At 42.1% G+C, this 26,655-nt stretch overlaps 8 protein-coding genes and 1 non-coding gene across 12 annotated transcripts in view; 5 read left to right on the top strand and 4 right to left on the bottom strand.

The window, feature by feature from the left end:
* Positions 1 to 6,676, top strand: part of LOC133844019 (histidine-rich glycoprotein-like) — a 154,779-nt gene extending 148,103 nt beyond the window's left edge. Inside the window, exons 2-3 of one of the 2 annotated variants that reach the window (XM_062277828.1) lie at positions 5,925 to 5,957; positions 6,128 to 6,676. In XM_062277828.1, coding sequence (XP_062133812.1) covers positions 5,946 to 5,957; positions 6,128 to 6,514 — 399 coding nt within the window. In that variant the 5' untranslated portion in view covers positions 5,925 to 5,945 and the 3' untranslated portion in view covers positions 6,515 to 6,676. Of the gene's footprint in view, positions 1 to 5,843; positions 5,958 to 6,127 lie in introns of those variants that run through there. The other variant, XM_062277827.1, reaches the window with a different exon arrangement.
* Positions 903 to 5,049, top strand: LOC133844017 (ornithine decarboxylase antizyme). Its single transcript, XM_062277825.1, is given in 4 exon segments — positions 903 to 1,241; positions 3,450 to 3,621; positions 3,623 to 3,674; positions 3,756 to 5,049. Coding segments are annotated over 4 exon segments (804 nt in total). The 5' UTR covers positions 903 to 1,185; the 3' UTR covers positions 4,280 to 5,049.
* Positions 2,216 to 2,992, bottom strand: LOC133844018 (small nuclear ribonucleoprotein Sm D3). The gene is made up of 2 exons (XM_062277826.1): positions 2,566 to 2,992; positions 2,216 to 2,509 (listed from the first exon to the last, which is right to left on the bottom strand). Exons 1-2 carry the CDS (start codon positions 2,882 to 2,884, stop codon positions 2,373 to 2,375), a joined length of 456 nt encoding a protein of 151 aa, XP_062133810.1. The 5' UTR covers positions 2,885 to 2,992; the 3' UTR covers positions 2,216 to 2,372.
* A 1,090-nt stretch (positions 6,677 to 7,766) lies between the features above and the next one.
* Positions 7,767 to 8,440, bottom strand: LOC133845106 (uncharacterized). The gene is made up of 3 exons (XM_062279466.1): positions 8,294 to 8,440; positions 8,167 to 8,238; positions 7,767 to 8,106 (listed from the first exon to the last, which is right to left on the bottom strand). The coding sequence occupies exons 1-3, from the start codon at positions 8,300 to 8,302 to the stop codon at positions 7,897 to 7,899; spliced, it is 291 nt and encodes a 96-aa protein (XP_062135450.1). The 5' UTR covers positions 8,303 to 8,440; the 3' UTR covers positions 7,767 to 7,896.
* A 504-nt stretch (positions 8,441 to 8,944) lies between these two features.
* Positions 8,945 to 17,809, top strand: LOC133845102 (pre-mRNA-processing-splicing factor 8). Its single transcript, XM_062279460.1, has 13 exons — positions 8,945 to 9,077; positions 9,308 to 9,934; positions 9,996 to 10,211; positions 10,281 to 10,493; positions 10,564 to 10,689; positions 11,056 to 11,475; positions 11,541 to 12,810; positions 12,874 to 13,066; positions 13,295 to 13,868; positions 13,930 to 14,080; positions 14,148 to 14,324; positions 14,385 to 14,676; positions 14,740 to 17,809. The coding sequence occupies exons 2-13, from the start codon at positions 9,318 to 9,320 to the stop codon at positions 17,682 to 17,684; spliced, it is 7,194 nt and encodes a 2,397-aa protein (XP_062135444.1). The 5' UTR covers positions 8,945 to 9,077; positions 9,308 to 9,317; the 3' UTR covers positions 17,685 to 17,809.
* LOC133846665 (small Cajal body-specific RNA PsiU2-55) lies at positions 10,718 to 10,894 on the top strand. The gene has a single exon (XR_009895006.1). It is a non-coding gene; the product is annotated as a small Cajal body-specific RNA PsiU2-55 (non-coding RNA).
* Positions 17,810 to 17,919: 110 nt separating the features above from the next.
* Positions 17,920 to 18,806, bottom strand: LOC133845105 (dynein axonemal light chain 4). The gene is made up of 3 exons (XM_062279465.1): positions 18,508 to 18,806; positions 18,349 to 18,432; positions 17,920 to 18,289 (listed from the first exon to the last, which is right to left on the bottom strand). Exons 1-3 carry the CDS (start codon positions 18,571 to 18,573, stop codon positions 18,125 to 18,127), a joined length of 315 nt encoding a protein of 104 aa, XP_062135449.1. The 5' UTR covers positions 18,574 to 18,806; the 3' UTR covers positions 17,920 to 18,124.
* Positions 18,807 to 18,976: 170 nt separating this feature from the next.
* On the bottom strand, positions 18,977 to 26,581 carry LOC133845104 (small RNA 2'-O-methyltransferase). The gene is made up of 4 exons (XM_062279464.1): positions 26,293 to 26,581; positions 26,165 to 26,228; positions 20,327 to 20,496; positions 18,977 to 20,272 (listed from the first exon to the last, which is right to left on the bottom strand). Exons 1-4 carry the CDS (start codon positions 26,457 to 26,459, stop codon positions 19,525 to 19,527), a joined length of 1,149 nt encoding a protein of 382 aa, XP_062135448.1. The 5' UTR covers positions 26,460 to 26,581; the 3' UTR covers positions 18,977 to 19,524.
* Positions 20,667 to 26,103, top strand: LOC133845103 (uncharacterized). 3 transcript variants are annotated; one of them, XM_062279463.1, is made up of 5 exons: positions 20,667 to 20,824; positions 21,683 to 22,340; positions 22,399 to 22,554; positions 22,625 to 24,744; positions 24,808 to 26,103. In XM_062279463.1, exons 2-5 carry the CDS (start codon positions 21,896 to 21,898, stop codon positions 25,363 to 25,365), a joined length of 3,279 nt encoding a protein of 1,092 aa, XP_062135447.1. In that variant the 5' UTR covers positions 20,667 to 20,824; positions 21,683 to 21,895; the 3' UTR covers positions 25,366 to 26,103. The 3 variants fall into 3 exon arrangements, with proteins under 3 accessions (XP_062135447.1, XP_062135445.1, XP_062135446.1); XM_062279461.1 differs by having other exon boundaries at positions 22,619 to 24,744; XM_062279462.1 differs by lacking the exon at positions 20,667 to 20,824 and adding an exon at positions 20,871 to 21,015 and having other exon boundaries at positions 22,619 to 24,744.
* Positions 26,582 to 26,655: the final 74 nt, after the last annotated feature.

Raw genomic sequence — 26,655 nt, 5'->3', positions numbered from 1 at the left:
GTGCAAAACGTGAGCACTGGACTACTTATACATTTGCAAAACATATGCAGACATCAGCAGAAAGACCACACACACAGTGGTTTGCATGTATGTGTGTGAGCTTTCCTTATATTTGTTTACGTTTTTGACCGTCAACCGCAGACGGCGCGTCACATAGCCAGACATCGATTGACGATTTTATTATCGTTATCGCTTATATTGTTTTTTTAGCCGCAAAAGTTATTAATGCTACTTGCACGTGCTGCAGGCATTATTTTTAATGAATTCTGAGCACGCTAAAAACACATTTACCACATCCTATATACTAAGTACATATAATTCTATATTTGAACTATTTCAGGGTATAGCGAAATTTTCTAGACGCATAATTGAATTTTGCCGAGTAAACAAAGAGCACAAACAAGAAATACACATACATACATATGAATGTGTAGATACATATGTATATACCTATGTATATTTATTTTTACTGCTTTGCAATATATTTGTATGTTTGCAAAGCTCAAATTGGCTGCAATGAAAATATAATTGGTTTTAATTTTTTCTTGATTTTAGTTACCACTTGTTTATTTAGATTCATTATCCGAACAGAAAAACTAGGGACAATGTTCGACCTTGAAGAAGGCACAATATCAAAAACGTGCCCAAAGACAGGCATATTTATTAAATGTGAGAAGAATGACTGTACCTTGTTTGTTTGTGCCGATTTAACCGCAGCAGCATGCCTCTTATTATTATGATCCCAACCAACTAAGTATAATAGTATATCTGCTGTGCACAAATACGTGTGCATCGTTGCTTGCCTGAGTGTGTGTGAGTGAGTGGGGGAGGAGGAGGAACAACTAAATCTTTTTTCGAAATAAATGATGCCACCGTCGTTTAGCTGCCGTCAGTTGGCAGACAAACGCTCAACGCTCAGCTACGGCACAACGGGAAAAGCGGCAAGCATACAAAACAAAAGCAACACACAAATCTGTTTATTGCTGTAAAAAGCAAACAAGAAAAGTAAACGCCTTTTCAATGTAAACTTCTAGACGTTTCGTCTAAAGAGTAAACAAACTGTGATAACGTAATTAGCACAAAAAGCAACAGACAACGTAACTTAAACTGTGATTCAATTGCATATACATACATAAATTCTATATACATATCAGATACTTATCTAGTTAGTGACAGTGATTAAAAATGCAGCAACAAGAAGAATTGCAACCAGCGTCAGCTAACTCAGAGGATCAAGTTGGGTAGGTGAAAAGCCTTTTTTGAATGTACTTTGCCATTGCATGCGTTAAACCACACGAAGTTGGCCATTTTATTCCAAAAGAGCTATTCAACTTCAAGTTGCCTTTTCTGACTATTTTACAAGCTTCATTCGCAACACTGCTGCATTGCTAGCCAATTCAAGCGAATGCCTTTCATATTTACATACGCATTGCACGTGCCATCGATTTAATTGGCCTCTCCCTCTGACGTATTCCAAACATTAGCTGTAGCTTAACGGTCCACGCGGTGCACTGCCTGCCTCCTTCCTTCTGCTGTAGTCGGTTTCTCCGTCTGCACTCTCTCGCTCTTTTCAAGCAAAATACCAAATGCTTCAGTGACGCTCTCATTCTCAATTCGTTACTGTTTGCCAAGTGCGCAGTTTGTTGTCTAAATTGGCATCAATGGGGGAAAATGGGACGAAAGCAAGAACCGCTGCCCGGTAAATGTATGACAATTGTATTTAATTTGTTTGTGTCTGTCCCACCGCTAAATAAATGTTTAACTAAATGTACCATGAATATGAATATATTCTATACGTATTAAATAAAAAGCGAATAAATGAATAAAGAGAGCTGTCCGTCGACAGTCCAGTAAGAATTATAATACTGTCATGGAATTGCTCTCTTTGAATGATATTCGATGGTGCCCAAAACTAACGTTTTAATTAACTATTTTGTGTCTCGTCTCTTATTTTAATGCGTCCATTGTCCTTTCGTGAAGCTCTCTATATATGTTATGCAGATGCTTTATTGCGAATAGCGAAATGAAGAGAGCTATCCGTCGACAGTCAAGTTAAAAAACATATTGTAATACTGTCATGGAATTGCTCTCTTTGTATAATATTCGACAAGCGACGATATATACTTTATTGTATACTACATGTTCAGTAAAATGTCCGATTAATTGGTGTTGGATTCTTCTTATACTTTCAACAGGCAACAAAAAAACACACAAGTCACATTTTTCATATTCAGAATTCTGATGTTCGTTATTGTTTTCATGACAATATATAAAGACTTTTCCTTGAAACATGTTTGCGACCCGCCCGCTATAATATATGTATAATCCCGTGACTTATATGGTAGAATGTGTGTGCTCCTCTCCTTGGCATCTTACAAGCCGCCGCGTCCACGTCCGCCTGTGGGGCCGCCCTGCCAGGCACCTCGTCCGCCGCCACCTGGTGCTCCCGGTGGACCACCACCTCCTCGTCCACCACCCGGCGGTCCAGTTCCTCTGCCGCGACCTCGCGCTGTAGATATATGTTTAAATATACACATGCAAATATTGTATGTGTGCACGACTCACCCTGTGCTCGAAGTATCGCTGCTTTGCCGCGACCCGCTGTGCCACCCAATCCCTTGCCCGTCTGCTTTTTAAACATGGGCGCATTCTTTAACATGTCGGGCAGTATGAGAAAACGTATCTTTGATCCACGAATATATACATTCTCCAAATTGGCGGTGCGTCCGTCCCTGTAGGTAACGGTTATCTGTGTCATTTGGCAATTCATGTTGTCCTCCGCTTCGATGAGTTTGCCGCGATACACTTCGCCGGTAATTGTCTCACACGTAATAATGTGGCCCTCTGCTTCATGCAAAACTTTAATTGGTACACCAATCGACATGTTTTATTTTGTGGTATTTTTAGTTTTCACAAGTAATTTCTTTATTGATTTTAATATAATTCTTCCGACGCCGCAAAAATTCTTGCTGTTTTTTCTTTGCACAAACGTTTACGAGTGAATATGTAAGTGTGTGCGAGACAGCTGCCCGCGCCGCCATGCTGTGGTGAAAAAGTGTGCTAAGCCGCAGGGTTGTATTTCTCACCACATGGTTGCGTGAATTTGTTATCGTTATCGCTGTAGTCGTAACCAGCGTTACCGATGATTTGTAGATAGCGCAAAACGTTATCTTTATAAACATTCTCAGATATACGTCTGCGTCATAAAAACTTGTGTTTAAATTAATTCAGCTTTCCTGATAAGCACTGCACACAATTATACCGTCTGTCAGTTTTACATTAGCTATTGCGTTGTTAAGCTGTGTTAAGTGCCTCGCCACCAATTGCCTTTATTAAACATGAATTGGTAATTTATCGGAATTCAAATTACTACAAAATCGACAGGCCCCAATCCAAACAATGGAATTTTGAATTTGAATTGTTTCTATGATCCATAATTTCTTCCACAGCGACCCAATTTTAAGTAGTGGCTTCGTTAGAAGAGACTTTAATGATAGCGGAGTTGCTGGATGTGCTGCTGCTGATGGCAAGCTCCGTACCATCTCGACTTCGTCTTGCGCCACGAACATGTCGACTGAATCCTACCGCATCTCTCTCGGCGTAGGGCCTCTGTGGTGGTCCTGATGTCCCTGTCCACCACAGAACAGATCACGATAGGGCATCGCTCTTGACGGGTAAGCAAACGAAAATCAATAACTAAATAAAATTATGTACAATTACCACTTCAATTTTCTTTTTTTCTTATTATTTTGTAGGCTACAGCCGGAAGTCTTCGGTCGACTCGGCTGGCGGCAGCTTGTTTGAGGCCAGCTCTCGGGCATCGTCATCCTCTTCGTCGTCGGATGTGTCTGACACGGAGTCGCACGACATTCATTCGTTGTGCTCGGAGGACGACTGCCAGGAGGTGTTGCGTCAGATCTTGCAGCATGACCATCCGGTGCAAATTTCCATCAAGTTGCACGTCACTGAAGACCAGTCCACCAATTGGATGACGATTTTGAACCCGACCAATAACATCTTGTATGTCGCATTCCCAACTGAATTGCCCCCAGCTGGCTCCAAGGAGACCTTCATCTCGCTTTTGGAGTTCGCCGAGGACAAATTGGAGGTGGACGGTATTGTAATGGTTATGCGCAAGGATCAAATCGATTGCGGTCGTTTGATCGAGGCATTCCTTTTCATGGGCTTCGAACCACTTTCGAGAAAGTCACCCAAGGCACCACCAGCTGCCGTCAATGATAACGATAACTACTATTTCCTTTATACCATCGAGGAGTAGGCGTTGGAATGGGCGTTGACAAAACCTCCCAGTCAAACGATTTAAAAATGAAACTTACCGAAAATCCGAAACATAAATACTAAACAATTACATATTCCAAGTTATCCACACCAATATTTAATACCTGTAGTGTTTGCTATAATAATAATAATAATACCAATAACAATCCGAGTAGTCGATCACCATTAAACAGACATATTGACCCACAATGTGTTCAATGGAATATCAAGTTTCAAAATTTTAAAACATCGTAAAAAACAAATCGTTTAACCTTTTTGTCAACGGGACTTTTTCTATTGTGTGTAGCCCACATTTTATTACCAACAATGCGTTAGCCACGTTAAGAGCAAGCTTCAACTTGTCGTAAATTATTACACAAAAAATATATTCAAAAATCGAAAGAAAACGTAAAAAAAACTATTATAAATATGAAAATGGTAAAAAAAAAATAATACATATTAGTCTTAAGTTTATTTGTGAAATATTTCAATACTTATTATTTATGTCTTATATATTTTTGTCACATTTATTTGCATTGTATTCGAAACAAAATATGTTATACTTATTACTACTATACTTTTCTTAAAACAATACTTTTTTAAATTCAACAAATGTATTTCGTATAATCAATTATCTTATTCACATATATATTATATTATTATTATTATATTCAGTCTTATATACTTATGTACGATGAACAGAAGCATTCTGAAGAAAAAAAACAAGTATATTTATATAATGAACTCGTAACACCTTTAACAACAAGCAAACACTTACATATTTAGAGCAACACATATTCAGAGAAATAAATAACATACAATAGATTAAACACAGATAAACACACCAGCAAATTTAACCTTTTTTTATTATTATTATTATTTACTATATATATTTGATTTCAAAGAATACGCAATAAATATATCAATCCAGTAATATTTTGAATGGAATCTCCGCTTTTTAAAAGCTTATTATCTTTGCAAAAAAAAAAACAAGCTAATCTATAGTGGTTTCGCCATGAATTAATAATACCTGGCGAATTACGGGAGATAAGTCTACTACTGATTAGTGAAGAGGCAGCTATAAATACGGGAATAGATAACTTGGCACCTGGAATTTTTAATTGAATGGATCGCTGTAGCACTCAGCTTTTGTATGCCACTTCGCTTATATAGCGGTCACATTCGAAACTGATTGTGAAATCTAACTATCATCAATAATCTCCTAACAATCCACGTATGTGTTGATAGACTTCGACCCTTGGCCACGTAATTACCTCGAAAATTATTCGCTATGGTTATTCCTACCGAGAACTGTCCTTATCCACGATCATCTATATGCTCGATCCAAGCTTAAACCTGCCTGGGATGGAGCATAACTATTAGAAAATACATAAACAAGCGACTGCTCTCTATATCGGTCTTTATGGGCGATAAAATAACGACCACTGACGCATACACGTGTATCGTACTTGCGAGTGAGTACTCGTATATGTATATATGTTGTTTTGGTTGGGTATGTATCTATAATATAGGGGCAGGCCGTATAAAAGATAACGTTATAACCAGCAGCGGAAGAGTTTCCGAAAGCAGTCGACATTTGGACGCCAGCCTTTACGCATCGCAAAGTTCGTCAGGGAAATACATAGTATTATTATAAAGGAGATACCATGTCTAAAACGGTGAGAGAGTCTATTTGTTTTTAATGGGCCGTGAAGGGGCCGATATTCGTTGTTATCTTATCCGTTTCGATAACAGCTGGGTATTGCTTCAATCCATAGTTGTGCCTGCACATTAGAAATATCAAATGCGAAGTAACGTTCTTTATTAATTTCATTATTGGTTTATTCAGGTGTTTATCATTGCAACTATTCTGATTTCCGTTGCGCTGTTGACGCAGGCAGCCGAAGAGAGCCATCGTCCACACAAACACCACAAACGTCAGCATTCCCAGACAGTGGGTCAGCACAGTTCCCATCTGCCGGAGCATGCCAAGCAACATCTGCGCGATCTAGTTAAAGAGAAATCGAATCATGGCCCGGTTCCTGTGCCAATGGCACCACATCACTCCAAGGCGAATCGCCATGGAAGACACCACAAGGATGGTCAGAGGAAGTCACAGAAGGGTTCGAGGTCAACAAAGGGACATCAACAGCAGGTGAAAGATGCCATCCATAAAGTGCATCAAGCCCATGGAACACACACAAGGAAACATGGTCACGGCAGATCGCACCATTAGAGGTTCAAACATTCCTTAAGCATTTGCTAATATTTTATATATATAAATTGACCTCAATCAATCATAACTTATCTTGTAAATTATATACTTTATTGTAATTCCGAAACTTTTTGATGTCACATGAAAATAAAAGAAAAGAAAACCTTTTAAGTTTTAGTGAAATTCACAGTTGTTTTCTACATTTTTGCCAACAACTTTGAACTTGATGATCTTTAAATACACATGCATATGTATAATAGTCTCAACTTGAGTGTGTCGTAAATACGTGGAGCGGGGTCCAGGTTCAGGTCCAATTTAACCACAAACCACATTTGACTTGATGGTTGCCCCTTTGTGCTCCATGTTACGATTGCCGGGCTGATGTCTAGCCTCATAATTATTATATCAACTTCTTCGGAAGCACTTCAGTCAACTTGCAATCCAGTTTTTCAACGTAACTCAACTACATCGCAAACAGTGAAAATAAAATAACAACAAAAATATTGTGTATAAAACAATAAAGTTACTTTTGTTTCTCTCGTGTGTGGTTAAGCTGGTGTTAATTGTAGCGGGGTCAAAAGCATTAATGACGTCATTCAGTGTACCAACAAAAACGTGTAAGAAAGCAGATATCGGATATATTCGACTCTTATATACCTGTTATACAATTTGTAACATTACAAAAGCTCTATTATAAAATTAAACTTCATTACAACATAGTCTGTTAAATCTAATTATAGTTTCAAGGTATTAGATAGAAAGATAAGTCTATATTATTTTCAGAATCTGATGTCTTATTCTAATCTCTACTAACGCTCATATGCCCTTTACCTTAAAAGTCTATAGAATTTCCAGTTTCTGATATCTTATTCTAATCTATTATAACGCTTCTATGCCTTCGACCTCAGAAGTCTATATAATTTCCAGTTTCTGATATCTTATACAAATCTCCACTAACGGTTATATGCCATATTCGTCAAAAGTCTATATAATTTCCAGTATGTGATATCTTAAACTAATCTCTTCTATGCTCTCTTCTCAATAGACATTAAACTGGCATGCCCTTCTATCGCATTTATACCGGGTATAATAAGCCAACCTAACTTGATTTGGACGACACAGTGATCGAGTGAAAGGAGAAGCAAGTAAGCATTATGCAGCATACTACGAGAGTAATTAAATTTATATGATGATACTAATGCCAAAATGGAATAATTTGAATAAATGTACTTCAAACTTTATTCAACTTCTAAGAAACGTAAAAAGATTTACCTTGATTTTGAATTGATTGCTAAAGATTTATTTGGTTGTTAGTTTGGTTACAATATGATCAGCAGGAATAATACTACATTTGTACACTAAAATCATCATTTCAATTTGTTGCCATTCCTCAAGTCAAATGCTTAGCCCCAAACTGGATAGATGGGACGACGATAGTAGCGTCCGTAGCCTCGGTAGCCACCATAACCATATCCACTGTATCCGCCGTATTTATAGTAACTGCTGCCGCCGTAGTAGGGACTGTAATAGGAGGAAACCGAGGGTACATAGTATCCATATCCAATACTGTCTGCTGTCGAGAGGTCGTCGCCCTCAACTTCGGCTGACAAACTCTATTCAAACAAATTAAATGAGAATTTAATTTAAGTATATATTTCAAATATTTGTCTTACCTCTGAAGGTGCCGCATTGGCTGGAATCAGCATCAAAACAAAAACACTCAAGCACAGACTGACTATCAATAGCTAAAAGTAGAGCAAAGATAAGTATTTGAACAATGTTCGGCGACTTAATCTGTACCTTTGCCATTGTTAATATTGTTTGCGAAATCTCACAGTACTTGTATTTCTGTTATTTTTTTTGCTTTAGCAAATTATCACCTTTCGTCCGAATAGGTTCTGATTGGGAGAACTGTCGTTGATGCACTGTGATCATAAAGCAGATGCCCAAGATCTTTTATAGTGCGCAAAAAAGGCCGGAGATCGATTTCGCACATGATCATTGATTGGTCAAACATTAGACTGGATAAGTCGTTAGCCGACAGGAAATTTTGTAAGTATATTTATATTTATGTATCAGGGTCAAGTTTTCCACACAGAGTTTTTTGTTTCATTATCGAATGCAAATATAATTAATTCTAATGAGATGACTAGTTCATTATGAAAACATGTTTTCCTTTGAGAATCTAACACAAATTCGTTCATCTCATGAGTGGGTAAATATGCTGACGCACTCGGTAAAAAGTTAATAATTAGAATAGTAAATAAACATATGTATATATCTATTGACCAGCTCATCGATTTGATTATAACAATTAGAACGTGAGTTGGGGGATTTCTTTTTCATTTTGTTGATTTTTGAAAATAATTTTAAACTCATTTGTGTAACGTATTTATATCGATTGTTTATTGCCCAGCGCCTATCGACTTATATTTATCTATCCTATCGATATACACTCTTATCGATACCACGTTGCGAATCTATCGACCATCTCTGTAAAATGTCTGCCGCATCCTAAACGTTTTGCAAAAGAACCGGAAAATTGTTAAAAATCAACAAAAAGTGCTTAAAGTTTATAAAATAGGTAAGAATTGAGGTCACATAAACACCCGGAATAACTGAAATATGAAAGCTATACTTTGAAAGTGTTATTAATGCTTAAAAATGCCGAGGTGAAAATTGCAAAACGCGGCGACTGCCGCGATGTCTGTGTCGTGCTTCTTCTTTCTTTTCACCTACGAATTATAAATGTAGTAAAAACGATAAATGAAACATGTGTATTTCATATGTATTTTTATTTCATTTCATGATTAGCGGTTGAGCGATGTCTATACCGCCGTATATGATACCGCCCAATCCCTGGGCGGCCCAACTGATGGCCCAGCAGCAAGCTTATGCCGCAGCACATGCACAGCAGGCCCAACTGCATGCGCAGCAGCAGATGGCCAATCAGATACAGCAAATACCTCCGCCGGGTGCGCCATTGCCGCCACCAGGGCATGCTAATGGAGTCGCAGCACCAGCGGCGGGCGCGCCACAGCCGCAACTGGGTCAGATACCGACACCCAAGCCGGATATTCTCACCGAGGAAAAACTGCAGGAGAAAGCGCTGAAGTGGCAGCATTTGCAGTCCAAGCGTTTTGCCGAAAAGCGTAAATTTGGCTTCATCGACACACAAAAGGAGGACATGCCGCCGGAGCATATTCGTAAGATTATTCGCGATCATGGTGACATGACCTCGCGTAAGTATCGCCACGATAAGCGTGTCTATCTGGGTGCACTCAAGTACATGCCACATGCTGTTCTCAAGCTGCTTGAGAACATGCCCATGCCTTGGGAGCAGATTCGTGATGTCCAGGTGTTATATCACATCACGGGAGCGATTACGTTTGTCAATGAGATTCCCTGGGTTATTGAGCCGGTCTACATTGCTCAGTGGGGGTAAGTTGTCTTCGAACAATGCGTTTTGGACTAAATAACAGATACTTTTGTAATATTACAGTACCATGTGGATTATGATGCGTCGTGAGAAACGCGATCGTCGTCACTTTAAGCGTATGCGTTTCCCACCCTTCGACGACGAAGAACCGCCTCTGGACTATGCCGACAACGTTTTAGATGTTGAGCCCTTGGAGGCCATACAAATTGAACTGGACAACGATGAAGATAATGCCGTCTACAAATGGTTCTACGATCATCGTCCTCTAGTTGATACACAGTAAGTTTTTCACCCTTTTTGCTAAATGGGAATATCTTTTAATTGTATATAATTCTTTCTTTTTTGCAGATTTGTAAATGGCTCCACTTACCGCAAGTGGAATCTATCGTTGCCACAGCTAGCTACACTTTATCGGTTAGCAAATCAATTGCTTACGGACTTAGTTGACAATAACTTCTTTTACCTATTTGATCCCAAGAGTTTCTTTACCGCTAAAGCGCTTAACATGGCCATACCCGGTGGACCAAAGTTTGAGCCGCTTATAAAGGATCATAATGTTGGGTAAGTCCAAAAAAACTTTCTTTACATTTAAGATTTTGTTCAATATATTTCATGTATTTTTTTTTCACAGTGATGAGGACTGGAACGAGTTTAATGACATTAACAAAGTTATTATAAGACAACCGATTCGCACAGAATATCGCATTGCGTTCCCATATCTCTACAACAATATGCCACACTTTGTGCATCTTAGCTGGTGAGTAATACAATATTTTTTAAGTCTTATAACATGGCAGTAGAGTTGACAGTTTAAGCTATTCGCTGTTAATGCTTCATGCCTTGTTAGAGCAACAATACGTCCCATTTACTACTAATTTAGCGATTGCTTTTGGGATGTGCAATGAGAATGTTCGTCACGATTATGCAGCCTAAATCGTGACTGCTGATAGTTGCATACATTATTAAACTGCCAATTGTCGATTTAAAGTTAAAACCAATTTTAGATAAATAGAAATTACAAATTAGATATAATGTTCGTTTAATTTTATTTATAATCTGTCTAATTTACTTACAATTTAAAAATTTCCAAAGTAAAAACCATCTTTATTTCCATTTTTTTTAGGTATCACACACCCAACGTGGTCTACATTAAGACCGAAGATCCTGATTTACCTGCCTTCTATTTCGATCCGCTTATTAATCCAATTTCGCATCGCAATGTTAATTCGAAGATTCAGGAACCTATACCCGATGATGATGAGGAGTTTACGCTGCCTGATGATGTGCAGCCTTTCCTTCAGGATACGCCGCTCTACACTGATAACACGGCCAATGGCATAGCGCTTTTATGGGCACCACGTCCGTTTAACATGCGCTCGGGTCGCTCGCGTCGTGCCATTGATGTGCCTTTGGTAAAGTGCTGGTACAAGGAGCATTGTCCACCTGGACATCCGGTTAAGGTGCGCGTCAGCTATCAGAAATTGCTCAAATACTATGTACTCAATGCGCTGAAGCATCGCAAACCTAAGCCACAGAAGAAGCGGTAGGTTAACTATCATTAAATTTAATAATTTTAGCCTTCAAGTAATCATAAATTTCTCTTCACAGCTACTTGTTCCGCTCGTTTAAGGCAACGAAGTTCTTCCAGACTACAACGCTCGATTGGGTTGAGGCTGGTTTGCAAGTGTGTCGTCAAGGTTATAACATGCTCAATTTGCTGATTCATCGTAAGAATCTGAACTATCTGCATTTGGACTACAATTTCAACTTGAAGCCCGTCAAGACGCTGACCACAAAGGAGCGTAAAAAGTCACGTTTCGGCAATGCTTTCCATTTGTGCCGTGAGATACTGCGTTTAACCAAACTGATCATTGATTCGCATGTCCAGTATCGCCTAAACAATGTGGACGCCTTCCAGTTGGCTGATGGTCTGCAGTATATCTTTGCTCACGTCGGTCAGCTAACGGGCATGTATCGTTACAAGTACAAGCTAATGAGACAGATTCGGATGTGCAAGGATTTGAAGCATTTGATCTACTATCGCTTCAACACGGGTCCTGTTGGCAAGGGTCCGGGTTGTGGTTTCTGGGCGCCAGGCTGGCGTGTTTGGTTATTCTTTATGCGTGGCATAACACCGCTGCTTGAGCGCTGGCTGGGCAATTTGTTGTCACGTCAATTCGAGGGACGACACTCCAAGGGTGTTGCAAAAACCGTGACAAAGCAGCGTGTGGAATCGCATTTCGATTTGGAATTGCGTGCTTCGGTTATGCACGATATTGTCGACATGATGCCCGAGGGCATTAAGCAAAACAAGGCACGTACCATTCTCCAACATCTATCGGAGGCGTGGCGCTGCTGGAAGGCCAACATCCCGTGGAAGGTGCCCGGCCTGCCCATTCCCATTGAGAACATGATTCTGCGTTATGTCAAGATGAAGGCAGATTGGTGGACAAACACAGCACATTACAATCGTGAGCGCATCCGTCGAGGCGCCACCGTGGACAAGACTGTGTGCAAAAAGAATTTGGGACGTTTGACGCGTCTCTACTTGAAGGCCGAACAGGAACGACAGCACAACTACCTCAAGGATGGCCCTTACATATCACCCGAGGAGGCGGTGGCCATCTATACCACAACCGTGCATTGGCTGGAGTCGCGTCGCTTTGCCCCAATACCGTTCCCTCCTCTCTCATACAAGCACGACACAAAGCTGCTGATTTTGGCACTGGAGCGTCTCAAGGAGGCGTACAGTGTGAAGTCACGTTTGAACCAAAGCCAGCGCGAGGAGCTGGGTCTCATTGAACAGGCCTACGATAATCCTCACGAGGCACTTTCGCGTATCAAGCGTCATCTGTTGACGCAACGTGCTTTCAAAGAGGTGAGTTCCATCTAAATTGCTTCAATTGAATGAGAGTTTTTAATGTGTTTTATTTCTTTTCAGGTGGGCATCGAGTTCATGGACTTGTACAGCCATTTAATACCCGTGTATGAAGTGGAACCGCTAGAGAAGATTACAGACGCTTATTTGGATCAGTATCTGTGGTATGAGGCCGACAAGCGTCGTCTGTTCCCACCATGGATCAAGCCAAGTGACACGGAACCACCGCCGCTGCTTGCCTACAAGTGGTGTCAAGGTAACATTGCAGTAACATTCCATTCCATCGTAAAGTGCAGTGATCGTAATCATGTGCATTTTGAGCGTGTGATTTGTGGCAAAGTGATGAGCTTGGATTCCATCCCCTTGTTGCAAACCTCACGCCTAAGGTGTCGCAATTAAGCAACAGTATGAATTTAAACGACATAATTTAATTTAACGACATAATTTTATTCGCAAATTAGTTGATAAAATTGTTTTTCGTCAGGCATTAACAATCTGCAGGATGTCTGGGATGTAGGAGAGGGCGAATGCAATGTACTCCTTGAATCCCGCTTTGAGAAACTCTACGAGAAGATTGATCTTACGCTGCTCAATCGATTGCTGCGTCTGATTGTCGACCACAACATTGCCGATTACATGACGGCCAAGAACAACGTTGTAATCAACTACAAGGACATGAATCATACGAACAGTTACGGCATCATACGTGGTCTGCAGTTCTCTTCCTTTATCACACAATACTATGGATTAGTCTTGGATCTGTTGGTGCTTGGCCTGCATCGTTCCAGCGAAATGGCTGGTCCGCCGCAGATGCCCAACGATTTCCTCACATTCCAGGACGCAGTCACGGAAACAGCGCATCCCATTCGCCTTTACTGTCGCTACGTGGATCGCATACATTTGTTCTTCAGATTTTCGGCTGAGGAGGCGCGTGATTTGATTCAACGTTATCTTACCGAGCATCCCGATCCCAATAATGAGAACATTGTCGGCTACAACAACAAAAAGTGTTGGCCCCGCGATGCACGTATGCGTCTGATGAAGCACGACGTTAATCTGTAGGTTCTCCACATACACAATGCCTTAAGCAAACTTTATTTATAATTACATTTCTTACAGTGGCCGAGCTGTCTTCTGGGACATTAAGAATCGTCTGCCACGTTCGGTAACCACTATTGGCTGGGAAAGCACTTTTGTCTCGGTCTATTCGAAGGACAATCCCAACTTGCTGTTCAACATGAGCGGCTTCGAGTGTCGCATCTTGCCAAAGGTTCCTTTAATTCTTAACTGCAAACTAAGTTCAGTTAATAATTGTATTTTCTATTTTATTCTTACAGTGTCGCACTCAAAATGAGGAGTTCACGCATCGTGATGGCGTTTGGAATTTGCAGAATGAAATTACCAAGGAGCGTACAGCGCAGTGTTTCTTGCGTGTCGATGATGAATCGCTTGGACGTTTCCACAATCGTGTGCGTCAAATTCTGATGGCATCCGGCTCCACCACATTCACCAAGGTGAGAAAAGTTGAAGTTTCCTAACTTTCAACCACTAAATACTTCGTTTATCTATTAAAGATTGTCAACAAATGGAATACAGCGTTGATTGGCCTGATGACCTATTTCCGCGAAGCTGTCGTAAATACACAAGAGCTGTTGGATCTGCTGGTCAAGTGCGAGAATAAGATTCAGACACGTATCAAGATTGGTCTGAACTCTAAGATGCCTTCGCGTTTCCCGCCCGTTGTGTTCTACACACCGAAAGAGTTGGGCGGCCTGGGCATGTTAAGCATGGGTCATGTGCTCATTCCACAATCAGATCTGCGCTGGTCCAAGCAAACTGATGTGGGCATTACGCATTTCCGATCCGGTAATTTCAATTTATATGTTTAATTATTTGTTCCGTATTTATTTCTCATTTTTTTCTTTACAGGCATGTCGCACGATGAGGATCAGCTTATACCTAATTTGTATCGCTATATTCAGCCATGGGAGAGTGAGTTTATTGACTCGCAACGCGTCTGGGCAGAATATGCGTTGAAGCGACAGGAAGCGAATGCTCAGAATCGTCGTCTTACCTTGGAAGATTTAGAGGATAGCTGGGATCGTGGTATTCCGCGTATCAACACACTCTTCCAAAAGGACAGACACACATTGGCTTATGACAAAGGTTGGCGCATTCGCACAGAGTTTAAGCAGTATCAGGTGCTCAAGCAGAATCCCTTCTGGTGGACGCATCAGCGACACGATGGCAAGCTCTGGAATCTGAACAATTATCGCACAGATATGATCCAAGCACTGGGAGGTGTCGAAGGCATTCTGGAGCATACACTGTTCAAGGGCACATACTTCCCCACGTGGGAAGGTTTGTTCTGGGAGAAGGCATCTGGCTTTGAGGAGTCCATGAAGTATAAGAAACTGACAAATGCGCAACGATCTGGTCTCAATCAGATTCCCAATCGTCGTTTCACGCTCTGGTGGTCACCGACGATTAATCGTGCCAACGTTTACGTGGGTTTCCAGGTGCAGTTGGATTTGACGGGTATTTTCATGCACGGCAAGATTCCCACACTGAAGATTTCGTTGATTCAAATCTTCCGTGCCCATTTGTGGCAAAAGATACACGAGTCCATTGTGATGGATTTGTGTCAGGTATTCGATCAGGAGTTGGACGCTTTGGAGATTGAAACGGTGCAAAAGGAAACGATTCATCCGCGTAAATCATACAAAATGAACTCTTCCTGTGCGGATATTCTGCTCTTCCCCGCCTACAAATGGAATGTGTCGCGTCCATCGCTGCTAGCCGACACCAAGGACACCATGGACAATACAACGACACAAAAGTATTGGCTCGACATACAGTTGCGTTGGGGCGATTACGATTCCCATGACGTGGAGCGTTATGCCAGAGCCAAGTTCTTGGATTACACTACGGATAACATGTCCATCTATCCATCGCCCACTGGTGTTCTCATTGCCATCGACTTGGCCTACAATCTGCATTCGGCATATGGCAATTGGTTCCCTGGCTGTAAGACGCTCATTCAGCAGGCCATGGCCAAGATTATGAAGGCCAATCCGGCGCTGTATGTGCTTCGTGAACGCATCCGCAAGGCGTTGCAACTGTATTCCTCCGAGCCAACGGAGCCATATCTCAGCTCCCAGAACTATGGAGAGTTGTTCTCCAATCAGATCATTTGGTTCGTGGACGACACGAATGTGTATCGTGTAACCATTCACAAGACCTTCGAGGGCAATTTGACAACAAAACCAATCAACGGCGCCATCTTTATCTTTAATCCACGCACTGGACAGTTGTTCCTCAAGATTATTCACACCTCGGTATGGGCGGGACAGAAGCGTTTGGGTCAATTGGCCAAATGGAAGACCGCTGAAGAAGTTGCTGCGCTTATTCGTTCATTGCCCGTTGAAGAACAACCCAAACAGATTATTGTCACACGTAAGGGCATGTTGGATCCACTCGAGGTGCATTTGCTCGACTTCCCTAACATTGTCATCAAGGGATCAGAGTTGCAGCTACCCTTCCAGGCTTGTCTCAAAGTGGAGAAGTTTGGTGATTTGATATTGAAGGCCACCGAACCGCAGATGGTGCTCTTCAATCTGTATGACGACTGGCTGAAGACGATATCATCGTACACTGCCTTCAGTCGTCTCATTCTGATATTGCGTGCACTGCACGTCAACACGGAACGCACCAAGATCATCCTTAAACCGGATAAGACAACCATTACGGAGGCGCATCACATTTGGCCAACGTTGACGGACGAGGAATGGATCAAGGTTGAGGTGCAGCTGAAGGATCTCATTCTCGCCGATTATGGCAAGAAGAACAACGTGAATGTTGCCTCGCTCACACAATCCGAAATCCGTGACATTATTCTTGGTATGGAGATTAGTGCGCCATCGGCGCAACGTCAACAGATTGCTGAGATCGAGAAGCAGACGAAGGAACAAAATCAATTGACTGCGACCACGACGCGCACAACGAACAAGCATGGTGACGAGATCATCACCTCGACCACATCCAACTATGAAACGCAAACGTTCAGCTCGAAGACCGAGTGGCGAGTGCGTGCGATTTCAGCCACCAATTTGCATTTGCGTACGAATCACATCTATGTGAGTTCCGATGACATCAAGGAGACGGGATACACTTACATTTTGCCCAAGAACATACTGAAAAAGTTTGTGACTATCTCCGACTTGCGTGCTCAGATTGCTGGCTATTTGTACGGCGTGAGTCCGCCAGATAATCCGCAGGTGAAGGAGATTCGTTGCATTGTAATGCCACCACAGTGGGGCACACATCAGACGATCAATTTGCCCAATTCCCTGCCCACGCATCAGTACCTCAAGGATATGGAGCCACTGGGCTGGATACACACGCAGCCCAATGAGCTGCCGCAACTATCGCCGCAGGATATCACCACGCATGCCAAGATCATGCAGGAGAACTCGAATTGGGATGGCGAAAAGACAATTGTTATCACATGCTCATTTACACCGGGCTCCTGCTCGTTGACCGCTTACAAATTGACACCATCGGGCTTCGAATGGGGCTCCAAGAACACGGACAAGGGCAACAATCCCAAAGGATACCTGCCATCGCATTACGAACGCGTTCAAATGCTGTTGTCGAACAAGTTCCTCGGCTTCTTCATGGTGCCGGCGCAGAGCAGTTGGAATTACAATTTCATGGGTGTGCGACACGATCCCAATATGAAGTACGAACTGCAATTGGCGAATCCAAAGGAATTCTATCACGAACTGCATCGCACATCGCATTTCCTGCTCTTCTCGAATCTCGAGGATGGCGGCGATGGCGCCGGTGCCGATCGTGAGGATGTCTATGCCTAATTTTTGTACAATTCTATTTCAAAATACTTATTCTTAGGGCAAAAACAATTTCTAATAAGCGTGTGAACGTCATCGTCTAGGTACAACAAATGTTTTACAATAAAGCCTTCAATTAATTTTCATAATACCAAGTTGATTTCATTTAGATTTTCTTTCTTTTTTCTTTGCGGTCTAAAGGCCAACAATGTTGTCAGCCAGTTGCCATGGCAAAAATTACAAAGGAACACGAAACGAATTCGTGGCACAACGATTTAATTCCTTACTCACTCACTCACTCACTGCATCAAATGGCGCAACTTAATACATAACATTAACAATATGCCAAGTTAAGTAATACAAAAATTTCGTTTGGTTCCGTTTTGGTTTCTAGGTACATCTGTTGGTTAGTTGGTTGGTTGGTTGGTTGTGTTAGTTGGTTGTTTAGATTCGTTTGACCTGCTTTAGGAGCACTTCCAGAGCACAATGGCCAGATTGCCGCCAAAGAAGAGATACAGAATGTTCTCCGTCTCGTAGGAAACCTCAAAGCCAAAGCCTTCGCCGACAACCACATGCCAATAGATGCCAAACTTTTTGTCCATCGTATCCTTGATCGTTTTGGCCGCCATCTACAAAGGGAGCGAAATGGCGATCAGTTGATCTTTATAGTCGAGCATTAAAGATTTACCTCATAGTTGGAGGAATATTTCTCACAGACTGCAACGCTTAATTCAATGACTTCGTGACGCATTTCCTCCTTCATATCAGAGTGCTGTTGTGATAGGAGGGAGGGAGGAAAGGATGAATTTAGGACACGCTTTAAAGGTTAGAGTTGTGTTAAGCAAACCTTGACTAGCGGATAGACGTGCACGACTTTCTTGTCGGCCTTCTCTCCCTCTCCCTCGTCGCCCATGCTTGGAACTGAGCTGAGTTGGGCCTGAGCCTGGTACTAAGCTGCCAAATATCCGTTAAGCGTCAACGGAAGCGCAAAGTTTCTGATTTCCGGAATTGAACAAAACACGGAGCAGCCAAACAAACATGCACACAACACTCACACACTGACACACACACACGTATACAAAACACAACAGACGGAGGGCAAGACGGACGAATGTAATGTAATAAAAATTGAGTTAAATTCTCATTTAGTCGCTAGCATGTGACATACAATTCAAGGCAGTATTATGCACATCGGATTACAATATACTATATATACATATATTGTATCGAGGAATTTTTTGACAGTCATATGAATATGTTGAATGAATTTTGTTGTCACGCTACGAATCACACACACAAACACACACACTATACGGCTGAGCTGCTATGGCAATGTTGTGTTGCCTTGCCGGGAGCACGATTCACTTGCAACTGACTGACGCCGACTCCATTAACTTTGGGCTACGCTGCGACGTCAGGCAAACCAGCAACCAGCAACCAGCAACCGGCGACCGCAACACACCCCCGGATCCCACTTGCAGAGCGCATTAATCGACTGTAAATTTGTTGTGCTGCGTTTGCGCCATGTCTGCCACATTTGCCACATCTGATTTGCCACCCCCCGGAACAATAACAATTGCCCTATGCGGGGTGCCAGCTAGACAGACGGATACGAGGATGCAAGCGTCTCGTCATCTTGGCGTCCACCCCATGAAAATAATTCGCAACTATCATTCACCATTCACCAAAGATTTGCTTTTCGCCAACGTTGCACTGCAAATTGAAAAGCTGTGCGGAAAAAACCCCAAAACAAACCAACCCCAAAAGACCCTTAAAGACATTTATCATTTCAGCCGGCTGTTAGGATTTATATTGTGTGTGCCAAGGCAATTGATTCTCTGACAAACAAATAGATAAATACATTTCATTCATCCCAGTTTTCAATCTCACGCTCCGTCTCGGAAAGTGGTCCATCTGTAGTGCACTCTGTGTATATATGGTTATCTTCCTCCTCTTCAATGTCCTCTTCGATAATTACGTTGCCCTGCTCCACTTTCTGTTTATGCTGCTCCAACAGTTGCTCCACTATTTCCTTTGTACCGCCAATGTAATTTAAACGTTTCACCAGCTCATCGATAGCTATCTTATAAGCATACTTATCACAATCGTAATTATCTTCATTCAGCGTGCAGCGATGTAGTTCATATTGAATCTCTGCCCATATCTTATCCTCTGGCGTGCGTGTATCGACATAGTAAGGAAAGTCCACAGTGTGCAATGTTTCATATGGAGTTTCACAAGTAGCTACTGGCTCCAAGTTCAATGGTTCAACCAAGGGCATGTCCAACAGATCCTTGCGAACAAAGAGTGATATTTGTGAAACGAAACCAACAGATTTATATTCCTCGGGTGGTTCACCGACTCCCAAGAGAGCAAAATCATAATTTGGATATTTTTCCGTTATGGTCAGGCACCAGGATTTGAACTCTTCGCGTGTCCATTCGAATTTGTGATCGTGATGGCGAAATCCGTTGGGCAGCAGCGGATTGAAGCGTGTGAATATCACATTAAAGTCGGAATTGGGTGTGCTAAATAGAGCAATTTTTGGCTGTATAAAGCCAAAAATGTTGTTAGGTATTTTATTCAGTACATCGTCATAGACGTGCTCAATACTGTAATAAGTACATTTGATTAGTCTTTATCAAGATTTAACAATTTTTACTTACAGTTCTAATGCAATTACTGCGTCTGTATTTTTCAATATTTCCGTCGAATCTGCCACGCTGCCGTGCAGCACTTCGATATGTAATGGGCAGCTGCGTTGCTTTAAGAAGTCTGATACAAAAGGATTTGTGCGACATATATGAATCTTTAGCAATTCTTTATCAATATCAATCTGAAAAGAAAATTTGCAAATTTGAATGGAAATTTAAATTTAACTGTCAGTTTATTTTGAAACCGTTTTACAACACGAATTCACAAACTAATTGTCTGGCAACGCCGCGTAACATGTGAAACGAAACAAAATGGCGAAACAAATCGGAACGAAACATTGGCTTGTCACTTTGGAATGCGTGTGTGTATGTGCGCGTGTGAGTGAGGGTTCCGAGCACGGGCACGGAGAATATGTAATTTGTTGTGAAAATCAATTGAGTGCCTAAATAATTAATTTCAATTGCAAAAAATAATGCAAATGTTCATTTCATCTGCACACATGTGAAAGTGTAAGCATCCTCCACCGCCCGTTAACGGGCGAGCATAGTGAAAATTTTTCGTTGCATTCGCGTAGAGAAAAAGACAACGTGAAAACAAGAAGAAGAAAACTTGTAATACGTGAAAGAAATACATACTGAAAAGTGGCAAAGGCAAAGCGAAAACTAAACGAAATAACCCAACAAATGCGTTATGAGGATGTGTAAGACAATTTAGTCGAGTGCATGATGAAATTAAGAAATTATATTAAGCAGCTGTGACCTGCGCCGGCAGCGCAGCTAAATCAATATTCTTCTACACAGCAAGCCACTGCCTTCCTTCCCTCTCCACTATACCATCCGTCTGTCTGATGAGACATGGTTTGTTTCTAGTGTGTTTCAGTAGCAGGCGCTGATTATAAAATGTGCATGAATCTCTTATAGTATATATAATTTGTAGTATATTTAGTAGTAGTGATTAATTGTAGATAATTATGGTGGACTTATTAAAATTATTTGTTTTGTTGTGTGTGCATAATTGTGAACCAACACCAATGCAATCGCTGTTTGTGTGCGTGTGCATGTATATATGTGTGTGACCCGTGCCCATATTTTGCCATTCCGTTGTGCCGACAGTGTTTCCTTTCCCATTGTGTCGGTGGCCCAACACAAAAATTCAAAACAATAGAGCGTGAAACGCGTATTAGTGGTGACAAAATAAAACCAAAAAAAACATAGATAAAAAAATATTTATGCATAATTAATCAGTAAAAAATACAATAGCATTTGTTGGATTTTTTTTTTTTTGCGAACAGTATGAACAAATAACTGAAAATAACCCAAGTATCATCTGAGCTCTTATTCATCATCTTCTTCTTGTTCTTGCCACAGTCACAGCACGACGAATGTCAACAGTAAAGCAAGCGTGGTAAACACAAAGCGGAATACACACAAAAACAAAACATATTTCAAATTCAAACGTTCCTTTGCGCAGCACTGCGTTTAACTTACATGCTTGAGACTGACAACTAACAAAATAAACAACTACTACTTGAAAGTCGGAAGTTTGGAAATTGGAATATAAGGCGAATTCGCCTATTAAAAATGGGCAAACGCATCGTCTCAGAACGCCAGCAAACGACGGACACCCAAAACACACAGTCAGATCGCAGTGCACGAAAACGAAAGCGCTCAGCTGTTAAAGCCTCCCGGGCGGAGAAATGCCAGCGCCTCAGCGCCAGCTCCATTGAAAACAGCTGCGAATGGCATGAGAACGATGACGAAGACTCATCCTCGTCAGGTTCTGCCACTGAACCGTTACTGCAAACACCACAACCTGCTGCTGGACGTGGTCAGCAGTGTGCCGCAGTCAATTCACGTGCATCGCTTCTCTCGTTAGCCACATTTGCGAGCGGCGGTCACAGCGATCATAACAATTCCAATGCAACCGATTCACCGCGTCCGGTTTACACACTCCGACCCTCTGTGGTCAATGGCACCATATTGAGGGATGTGCTCTCCAAGGCCTGGCGACTAGGTCGACCCATAGGTGAGAATTTAAGTTGATAAATGTAAGAATTAATATCGAAACAAACTGTTTAATTTAGGCAAGGGCAACTTTGGTGAAATCTTTCTCGCATCAGACGATACGGTTTGTCCCGTTTCGTCGGAGAGCGCCAAATATGTGGTCAAAATTGAACCACACTCCAATGGTCCGCTCTTCGTGGAGATACATTGCCTTATCAACACTAATCAAACACCGCGTAAGTATTACAAAACTACATCAATATGAATCTCAATCTTAACCCACATATCTCGTTTATATAGAAACAGCAACTGGTAGCGAGATTAACAAGCTGGAGGCGGCCTTGCCATCGAGGATTGCAAATGGTCCACCCTCGGGCATTCCGAGTTACATAGCGTCGGGCACACATTACTTTGGCGACGGACGTTATCGGTTTCTGGTCTTGCCGCGCTACGATCGCGATCTGCATTCGTTGGTCAAGAATACGCGAGTGGCGCAAAAGTCATTGCTGGTGCTGGCTGTGCATATACTCAATGTGCTGGAGCATCTGCATGACAAGGGATATTGTCACAATGACATCAAGGCACAGAATCTGATGATATCCAAGTGCAAGTACCTCAAGCGACAACCTGTGCAACCGGGTGCCAGCAACAAAGGCTTTGACGAGCACTACGAGGAGAAACAACAGACAACAGATAGTGGCAACAGCTCCGAGCAGGAGACCAATGATGATGATTACTACGTTAAGAATGACAAATTCCCAATGAAGCGCCTTGCGGTAATCAAAGCGGATAACTATGCAGAGGATGAGGACGAGGACTTTGATGATGGCGCCACCACGAATAGCAACAACAGCAACAGCAATAGCAACAGCATGGACATGTACCACACGCCAGTGAATAACAACAAGAATAAGCGAGGTGTGCGTACAAATGCCGTCGAATTTAGCGGCTCGAATCCGATGCGATCTTGCCGACGCAACGATAGTCGCAACTCCAGCTCTATGTACGAGGAGATGGTTAAATCGCACTATTTGCGACCCTCAAAGCGAGTCAGTTACTCCGAGTTCTTCAACGAGGATGGTTACCCCTTGAAAACCGAAACTCAATCGCCTGGCAGCTCCGACAATGAATGGGATGTGACGCCATATTCGCGACGTTTGGGCAGTTCACATGCCAGTGCCACGGCGTTGAAGCGTAGCGCTCGCTCCACTGCTTGCAACACAAAGAGTACGCGTTCCTCACGCCGCCAGTTGGAGAAGCAGCAACAGCAGCAGCTGAAGAGTGAATTAAACGATGCGTCTGCTGCTCGCAATGCTGCCGCACGAAGTAAACGACCGTCGGTGCAGTATCAGCTAATGCCAGTGGTAGAGGAGCATATATTCCTCATCGATTTCGGTCTGGCCTCCAAGTATCAGGATCGTGGCGTGCATCGTCCGTTTATCATGGATCAGCGACGTGCCCACGATGGCACATTGGAGTTTACGTCGCGTGATGCACATTTGGGCGCGCATTCGCGTCGCAGTGATTTGGAATGCTTGGGCTACAATTTGCTGTACTGGTCGGAGGGTTATCTGCCGTGGAAGGATGTGGCGCAACAACAGCAGCAGGAGAAGGTGCATCGCGCCAAGGAGCTGTTCATGACGGACGTGTGCGAAATGCTGCGACAGTTTTATGGCAAACAGGTTCCTAAATACTTGGGCGAATTCCTGCAGCAGATCGGTAGTCTGGGCTATCAAGAGCGTCCCAATTATGAGCGCTATCGCAACATCTTTAAGCGCGAATATCGACGCCTGGGCTACGACTGCAGCGAGATGCGTTTGAGCAGCGATGAGATTCATCGCACGCGGGTATCTGTCAAGGATGAGGTCGATGGCAATGCCAAGTGCGACATATTTGAGTTGAACACTAAAGTTACCAACAATGTGATGCGCAATTCGACATTCAGCACGCCATTCCAGGAGCACTCGCTAACGAATCGTGTATCGCCCAAGAATCTGCGCTCCAAGTCTGAGGCTAAGAATGCCAAGAAGAAGAAGTTCTCGTGGGCAGAGGTGCTATCCCAAGATCCCGATCAAATAGCACGCGAGCGTGCCGTCAAAGAGTTTGAGCGTGAAGAGGTCATTTGCCCGCTGCAATCGCGTCTGCAAAGAAGATACGAGGGCAAGCCAACCTATGCGATAATCGCGGTCGAGCAATGCAGACGCGACAAGGGTCTGGCGGTGCAGGAGCATAACAACGAAGAGCAGGTGTCGGAGCAGCAGGACAAGAAACACAGTAGAACAGCACAGACGGAAGCAACTAACAATGACAATGAGGAGGAGGAGGACGACGACGAAGATGAGGATGATGATGATGGGGACGAGGATGAGGACAACGATGACGATGTAGAGGACGAAGAGGAGGCAGCAGCAAGTGAAGATGAAGAGGTAAGTGAAATATATATTCATTTCTGTTAGTCCACTTTATATATCGCTTTCAATGTTCTGCAGATGGAACAGGGTGAAGCAAGCGAAGCGACAGAATTGCTTCCGAGCAGAGGCCGAGGACGCAGGTCTAAGAAAAGCAACACAAATCAAGCACAGCAACAGGTCCAGCAACAACAGCCGTTGACCAAAAGTAAGAGTTCACGCATTCGAACACTACCCAGCAAATTGAGGAATGGCAATGGACACAGCAGCCATAGTCAGAGTCAGAGTCACAGCATAACCCCGCTAACAGCTGTGGGGAGCAACAAACGTGGCTGTGCCACTCGGAAGGAGAATGCAACACTGGCATCTGCCACCGGTGAAGTGGAGCATAATAAGTTGAAATCCAGTCGGGCAGCGGTTGAAGTGGATCATCATCCCAAACAGCGGCGACCGCGTCGTTGTCTATATAAGACTGAAGCACAGATGCGTGGCGAACAGCAGTTGGATGTGGAGAACAATTCCAACTATGCCGCTAGCAACATGCAACATGTGAATGTGTATAGTGGGTGGCAATATGACGATGAGAACAGCTACGGCAAGGGGCGTAATGTCAACTCGTCCAGGCATTGTCGCAAGTGATAGATAGTTATATATCATAACCATACAACAAACAACCATATAGAATTGCGATGTGGATCAACAAAATTGATCAAAATTGAGGCGCGTAGTGAAGATGCAACGCAGCATTTTGAATAGTGGCAGCAAACCACAACAACATTTAAACAAAGCAAAAAAACAATGGAAATTATTATTATTGAGCTGCGTTTGCAAGTAAAGTATTTTTTAGAGATAAATACAACCTAAGTGAAAATAGAATATATACATATATATAGCTATGATCAAAAAAGGCAGGCATGTTGTCACCTGGTTATGCCTCCAAAAGAAGACCACAACAGTTTGTAATTTCTGTTTTCTTTTTTAATGCTATGAGTTAACGTTATTAAGCAGTTTTATTTTTTTATTACTCTTATCAAGTTCTGAAGCTATATCATTAGTAAGCTACAAATTGTTACAACTAGTTGAGAGAAATCGTGAGATGGAGTGGGGTTGGTTATATATTGGCCTTGATAGCAAATGATCGTTTGATTACTTATCTTTATAATTTTACAATTTGCTCCTAAGTTACTTTTTGATTAAGTTGCATCCCTATTGATTAAACTACATAAAAGTAATCCTCTCAAAAAACAAAAACAAAAAAATCAAGTATTTAATATAACTAGATGAAGGTTATTATTGCATAAATATTAATGATATAAATATAATTATCTAAGATAGGCTATAAACTGCGGATATAAATAAAATACATAGAAACTACTACATGTCTTCAATCAATGTTTTTTTTGTTGTGCTTTAGGAATTTACTTAAATTTCAAATTACCTGCAGAATCTGCTCGATGGTCTCGATGCGTCGAATTAATGGGAAAAGTCGCATCTCTGCGCAACTAAAAAGAATGTTATCACTAATCTGATAAAACGAAAGCTAATTAAAATAAAATTAATACTTACCCGAATTCTGTAACCTTTTTTATTTCACCAGTCCAACGTGAGTCCTCGAGTATTTGAATCGCTGCACAATATCGTTGCTCGTAAACAGGTGGATCAAATGTGATGCCGGTGTCTGTCATTTTTGTATGGGTTTTAAAGCCGCCACAGGGAAACGTGTAGTTAAACATTGTAGTTCTATTTGTTTTTTATTATTATTTTGGGAATGCACACAGTTTGTTTATGTTTTTTGCCGTTCCAGTGCGACCGCGTTCACGTTCGTCGAAAACTTCTAATTTACGTCAGGCATAAAAAACTTAACGTAGAAATATAACTGCGCATTGCAAAACGTAGTTCCACGTAACGTAAGGGCTTTAGAGTTACGTA

The sequence above is a fragment of the Drosophila sulfurigaster genome, chromosome 3 (genome assembly GCF_023558435.1).
Source record: "Drosophila sulfurigaster albostrigata strain 15112-1811.04 chromosome 3, ASM2355843v2, whole genome shotgun sequence".
NCBI classification, from domain to species: domain Eukaryota; kingdom Metazoa; phylum Arthropoda; class Insecta; order Diptera; family Drosophilidae; genus Drosophila; species Drosophila sulfurigaster.
This window is presented reverse-complemented; position numbering and strand designations above follow the sequence as displayed.